Source organism: Crassostrea angulata, chromosome 5 (genome assembly GCF_025612915.1).
Source record: "Crassostrea angulata isolate pt1a10 chromosome 5, ASM2561291v2, whole genome shotgun sequence".
Lineage (NCBI taxonomy): Eukaryota > Metazoa > Mollusca > Bivalvia > Ostreida > Ostreidae > Magallana > Magallana angulata.
Genome location: NC_069115.1, coordinates 18,542,715 through 18,549,739, shown reverse-complemented (window position 1 = coordinate 18,549,739; position 7,025 = coordinate 18,542,715). Strand labels below are relative to the sequence as shown.

Here is a 7,025-nt window from a genome sequence, read left to right as displayed (position 1 = left end):
ATAGCATAAAGCATGCAAAATCGCTGAATCAGAAAAAGAAGCGAGCATGGGCTCAATGTAGAATTGCAATACAGTATGTCAAACTAAAACTAAATCGGCCTGTAAAGACTGACTACCGAAAGAATCAGCTAGAACCGTCACTCTCCGGTCTGGCAAAACAAAGGTGTGAGAATTTAGAGAATCCCGATCCCGATCAACCTGGTTGCAGTCATTGGTGAAAAATGAACTGATATCAACTTTAAAACTCTTGTTGTGTTCTTCAAATGTGTGGTTAAAAAATACAAACTGATTTGCAATGAGTATGCAGTAAAAATTATGTGCAATACTTTTAAACATAAAATTTGTAAAGAAGAAAAAAAATTGTAGACCACTGGGGGGAGGGGCTGGAGATGGGCCTCCAGTGCTCTGCATATTTTTTTTTTTTATATCTTTATAAAATTACAGAATACATAAATTTAAAGTGAATTAAATCTATAAAATACATACCATTACTCATTTAAATGGAGATTTACAAGACATGGGGGATAATTCACATGCTGTCTGCAAACACCTTCAGACATACAGTCGACCCGCTGCATATTAACCCCATGTGGTTCAAGTGAGAGATGATCTGGGTTTATACATAAGCGGTTGTGGCATAAATGTGAACAATCAAGAGATGGAGGGGGAATAAATATGAGTTTAATCATTAAAGATAATTTAGCGGGGGAATAACTATGCCATTCCAGGTTCGGAAGTTAAACTTTTATCTGACCATATGACTGTGACCGCTGACCATTATGCCACAATCTACACTGGAGATTGGCCGCTACATAGCTTTTTTCACGTAATTTCTCAGAGTATTTAGCCACTAAAGCATCCATTTTGATGAAGAAGATGAACAGGAAGTGGATAAAATAAAAACACACACCGTTGAATTTTATATTTCAGATAAAAAATAAAAAAAAAACCAGATATTTTTGCTACTTACTTAATATGGGTATAGTCCACTAATACATTTTCCATAGCCGGTAATGTTAACATAATGTCACACAGAATTCTCCCTAATTTTCGTTCAGCAACGAGTCGTCCCTCAAACTGAAGCTACACAAGTTGTCCATCTTCGGTCCGAGTTTCGTGGTTTGATGTCACATTCGTTTTCCCGCAAAATCCGTCTGTTACGTCAACCCCTGAAAAAGAAAGTGAAAGAAGTAAACCCCTGCCTATCAGTGAAGTATCAAATAACACAAAATAAGTCCATACACTTTCAGGTTAAATCACATTTTGCTAAATATACTTACAGGAAAAATGATCCTCACTTAAAAGTATGATGTTCATAATAATACATAGCTTCATTATTTTTTTATGTAGTCTGCTAATAAAGGAACTTTTAATTTTAATGGTACTTCTTTGTCGTCCTACCGATTCTAAAAAAAGTTGAAGGGATAAACCCATATGGTCCGAAGAGATTTTGAAATTTTTGTAATCATCGAGGATTGTTGTTGTATCATCAGTACATAAAGACGTTAAATTTCAAGTCTCATAATTCTTCTGTGGTTTTAAACCTTCTTAATTATACTTATCCACATACAGAGAAACATATTTAGGAGACGGCGTCACGTCGACGTTCACGTCGTAAAAAAATTTAGTAGAAAACCAGCCTGGGTCACACAGAAATTTTAAAAGTTTTAATTCATACACAGAAAAAAGAACCATCGTTTTTAAAATTGGACTTTCTTGAGAATCATTTTTATGATATAATAGAGTCAAAAGGTTTTTGTTGGCTATTTCTTCATCCATATTAGGCCAATCCAAGTTTGCACCCAAATCATCACTCGCATCAACATAACAATTACAAATCAAACATAAATATATTGGAGGGGACTATTACCGCATCCGAATAAGCACTCCCATTAAAATAACAATTATAATTCAAATATAAATAAATTGGAGCGGACAATAACTGCATCCGAATCAACACTCCCATCAACATTATTACAAATCTTACATAAATATATTGGAGCGGACAATTATTGCAACCGATTCAACACTCCCATCCACCTACAATTCAAACATAAATATATATGAGCGGACAATTACCGCACCCGGATTAACACTCCTATCAACATAGCAATTAAAATTCAAACAAATATATTGGAGCGAACAATTACCGCACCCGAATCAACACTCCCATCAACATAACATTTACAATTCTAAAATAAATATATTGGAGTGGACAATTACCGCATCCGAATCAACACTCCCGTCAACATAATTACAATTCAAACAAATAAATTGGAGTGGATAATTACCGCATCCGAATCAACACTCCCATTAACATAACAATTACAATTCAAACATAAATATATTGTAGTGGACAATTACCGCATCCGATTCAACACTTCCATTAACATTACAATTACAATTCAAACATAAATATATTGGAGCGGACAATTACTGCATCTGAATCAACACTCCAAACAACATAACATTTACAATTCTAACAAGTATATTGGAGCGGACAATTACCGCCTCGAATCATCACTACCATCAACATAACAATTACAATTCAAACATAAATATAATGGAGCGGCAATTACCGCATCCGAATCAACACTCCCATCAACATAACAATTACAATTCAAACATAAATATATTGGAGCGGACAATTGCCGCATCCGAATCAACATAATTACAAATCTTACATAAATATATTGGAGTGGACAATTACCGCAACCGAATCAACACTCCTATCAACATAACAATTACAATTCAAACATAAATATATTGGCGCGGACAATTACTGCACCCGAATCATCACTCCCATCAACATAACAATTACAATTCAAACATAAATATATTTGAGCGGACAATTAATGCAACGGAATCAACACTCCTATCAACATAACAATTACAATTCAAACATAAATATATTGGAGCGGACAATTGCCGCATCCGAATCAACATAATTACAAATCTTACATAAATATATTGGAGTGGACAATTACCGCAACCGAATCAACACTCCTATCAACATAACAATTACAATTCAAACATAAATATATTGGCGCGGACAATTACTGCACCCGAATCAACACTCCCATCAACATAACAATTACAATTCAAACATAAATATAATTGAGCGGACAATTAATGCAACGGAATCAACACTCCCATCAACATAACATTTACAATTTATTCTAAAAAAAATATATTAGAGCGGTCAATTACCACACCCGAATCATCACTCACATCAACATAACAATTACAAATTAAACATAAATATATTGGAGCGGACAATTACCGCATCCGAATCAACACTTCCATCAACATTATTACAAATCTTACATAAATATATTGGAGCGGACAATTATTGCAACCGAATCAACACTCCCATCAACATAACAATTACAATTCAAACATAAATATATTGGAGCGGACAATTACCGCACCCGGATTTACACTCCCATTAGCATAACAATTACAAATCTAACAAAAATTTGAGCGGACAATGTGCGCATCCAAATTTACACTCACAACTAATTAATTATTGCAAATTATCAACAATACAAGTACAAATCTAACAAATTGAAACAGTTACAAAAGTGAAATAATAAAAACAATTTCCCAATAAAAATTTCAGCACTCATTACACTGTGCTAATTGATTATTCAAACTGCTAATAATTTTTTTTGGATTTTGTAACTCACACTGAGCCTCCACATTGTTCCCGACACACAAATTTGAAATACCATTCTGGTTATGATTGAATGCTGTCTGCAGATGAGTATACTGGAGGCCACTTCCAGCAATCTTCCTGGCAATCCCTTGACTGGTGATCTTCCGTGCAACTAAGGGCTGAAGGGATGGCAGATTCAATCTAATTTGGAACGAGTATAAGTAGGATGCTATAACACTTTGAACTGTCACTGAGCACCTTTGAATGTCAGGTTTGTCTAGTTCAATTGATGTAAAATAACTCTGCACAAGGGTTTTCAAAGCAGAAACATCACCTTTAGCATTGTGTGCAGTGTACACAATACCTGAAAGACATTCGCAAAGATTTTCTTGCCGGTAAGATGACAATCCAGGTTTCACAAAATTAAAGAGTTTCAGAGTGTCCACAAAACCATCAACTACCTCTTTAAATTCAGAAACTTTGTTGCATGCTTGTAGAGCATGCATTAGAACGGGACAGTCAAAGGACTGAATATTATGTCCAAACAAAATCAGCTTTTTCCCAAACTGCTCTAAAAAAAAGTCAGTAAGCTGTCCACAGCTGCAGAAATGAAAAGTGCGTTTTCTTCTTTGTCGTAATGGTACAGTTTTCCATTTTGGCAGCTTTTTGTGCCTCCTTGGATACTGGTAGCTTCGGAAGCACGTACGATTTAAATTCTTCTTCCTCTGCCAGAAAAGCCATTTGTGTGATGTGACATGTTCTTTCTGAAATGATAAACACATAATTAATACACATATCAGTCAAATTTTAACAAAGTATTGTATCTACATATCATTTTTTTAAATGACAAAATGACATGCAGATGCAAAATCTGATTTACAACTTAAAGGGTCACGATTTTGGTCAAAAAATATTTTTCCAATTTGAATAATTACAATGCTTCAGTAAGGCATTCTTAATAGGCAAACAAAATTTGAGTGTCATTTGTTGAGTTATAAGTGAGTTACAGAGCTTACAATTCTTTGCCATGGAAACAAAGCTTTTGTTTTTTGTTTACAGTTTGAATGTTGAAGTAAAAATTTCATATTTAAACCTAAAGTGAATGTGTTAAACGTTAGGATCTGTTTATCTATGCTTAAAATGAATAAGAAGATAGAAAAATCAGCTCAAAAAAGGTTTTTAATTGGTTAATTGAACCTATGTAAACAAAAACAGGGCAGAAGCCTTGTGTACATGTCACAGATTTGTGAGTTCTGTATTTTGCTTAAAACTTAAAGACTGACTCTCAAATTCCATTTGATCATTAGAAATGCATATCTAAAGCATTTTAAATAATAAATATAGAAAAATAGAATTTAACGAAAATCGTGACCTTGTCCCTTTAAAGAACAAATCAAAATCACGACTCATTATTCAGTTATAAATTTAAAATAGACGTACCCAATCCAGTTGTCTCCAGGTCAAAATAAACTGATAAATGGGTTTCTGAACTACATATAACCACTTCAGGTACTGGTGGAATGGGTGGTATTGGGATCTTGGCAAGGGTTGCATCAGCTTGCTGACATAGGCCAATTTCAGAGAAATATGTGAGACCTTCCTTCTTTTCTTGGCATGCATTTCTCTGCAATCTTAAAAAAATAACAATTTCAAATGAAAACAAACTTAGAAGAGGGTGATAAATGGTATACAGTGCACTTCAGAGTAGTATTGTCCATCACTCAAAGAGCAACGGTGTGGTGTGGATGGGATGGATATAAATATCAAGCTGTCAGGAGAAACCATAAGAGATTTTGTTAAATGCATTGATTGCAACAAACCAAGGTACATCAAATATTTAAATACTGTACTTAACTAAGATCACATACCACACAATGTATTTTAATGTAAATTTTTGGCATAAATACACCTTTATATTTAAATGCATTAATTAAGATTTTAAAAATGACTCAGTATTGATTTCTTTTAAAATAATAGGGGGATTTACTCTGCTAAGAAGCGTTTAGTTGATCAAAAGAGACATTTGGAAGACTTGAAAGAAGAATGTGTCTACACTTGTGGTGGAATACTTGTACCAGAAGTTCATGAACTCTATGGAACTGTTTTTGTACAACCTAAAGTTACTTGTGCTGCTCCTGTTGTTGCTCACTGTTTTGTGGCTTGGTCAACATTCAAAAGTGTATGGTTTCATTGTGGGGATGAGGACATTTTCCAATATCGGACGAATTGAAGAAAAACTTTCAGCAGTTCATCCAGTTTGTAATTCATGCAAAAGAAATGGTGTTAATGAACGCACCAAAGGTGCTAGATCTCTTAAACGGAAACCTTAAAGTGATACACTGTGCAAAGCATTTAAAAGTGATACACTGTATGATGACTATTTTCAAAACGCCAGTTCTATAATGCAGGGAATTTATTTTAAGTGTTGTGCCAAAGATATAGATTTTTCATTATATTATTTGTTATTTTTGTTACAAAATGAAGAAAATACTTCAAAATATATAATAAATTTAATATTGTTGAACCTTTAAAGTTGTGTGATTTTTCTTATGTTTGTGGGTTTTTCCTGAGAGAAAGATAGGATTTTGAGGTTTTGGGTGGACGCTAAGCAAAGAAAAAACTTGCAATGGCCTTAATTTAATGAAAACGTATTACTTTCCTGGTAGTAAAATACGCAATAGGAATTCTACATCTTTGTTACGACAGAGAACATACCATAAATGATTTTAATTAAAGAATAAAAGTAACTTTTTTATATCGTGGAACATTGAAGCTGTAACCCTGGAAGTTCGATCTGCAACCCATAGGGGATTTTCATGCTGACCCTCATTTCTTTCTTCAATTTTCATCAATGATGTTTTTGTTGCATATTGATACAAAAATAAATAGCTGACACAGAGATATTTATTATATTAATTTATCTATCAGAATCGTACATAATATGTTTACATATTTTTACCTTTTCAAAGTTTGAAATATTTAGTATTAAAACAACTTTCAACATCAACACATGCATCTTGTACTGGAGGAATAATATCAAATAATGCAGCCCTTGAATTTTTTCTGAGCTTTGAATACAAAGAGTTTATAAAAGATTTCGTATACTTTAACGAATGATTTTCTTTTATGAATTCAAACAATTTCTACAATAAAATGTTACAATTATTGGGTTTTTATGGTTTTTATTCACTCTTTTTAGCATTGTATTAAGGGTCAATATTTTAGAGCTTAATAGCTGGTTTTTAATGAAAATTGATCACGTAAATTTACCTGTAGTTATCTTGCCATCGGTCATTTACAAAACTATACAGTAAAACTCGGTTATGGCAAAGTCTTAGGGACCAAAGGATTTACTTCGTTATATCCG

General features: G+C 33.4%; 1 protein-coding gene and 1 long non-coding RNA gene across 2 annotated transcripts; one reads left to right on the top strand and one right to left on the bottom strand.

Moving 5' to 3' along the window:
• Positions 1-1,578: 1,578 nt before the first annotated feature.
• Positions 1,579-5,278, bottom strand: LOC128183421 (uncharacterized). The gene is made up of 2 exons (XM_052852412.1): positions 5,099-5,278; positions 1,579-4,422 (listed from the first exon to the last, which is right to left on the bottom strand). Exons 1-2 carry the CDS (start codon positions 5,276-5,278, stop codon positions 3,619-3,621), a joined length of 984 nt encoding a protein of 327 aa, XP_052708372.1. The 3' UTR covers positions 1,579-3,618.
• A 117-nt stretch (positions 5,279-5,395) lies between these two features.
• LOC128183431 (uncharacterized) lies at positions 5,396-6,182 on the top strand. The gene is made up of 2 exons (XR_008243599.1): positions 5,396-5,482; positions 5,636-6,182. It is a non-coding gene; the product is annotated as an uncharacterized LOC128183431 (long non-coding RNA).
• The last annotated feature ends 843 nt before the right edge of the window (positions 6,183-7,025 follow it).

Bases quoted from the DNA above. Each gene is read 5' to 3' on its own strand.
- LOC128183421 (XM_052852412.1), bottom strand. From the start codon at position 5,278: ATGCATGCCAAGAAAAGAAGGAAGGTCTCACATATTTCTCTGAAATTG. The intron at 4,423-5,098 runs GTACGTCTATTT...TTATCATTTCAG, and splicing joins CCTGGAGACAACTGGATTGG to AAAGAACATGTCACATCACA.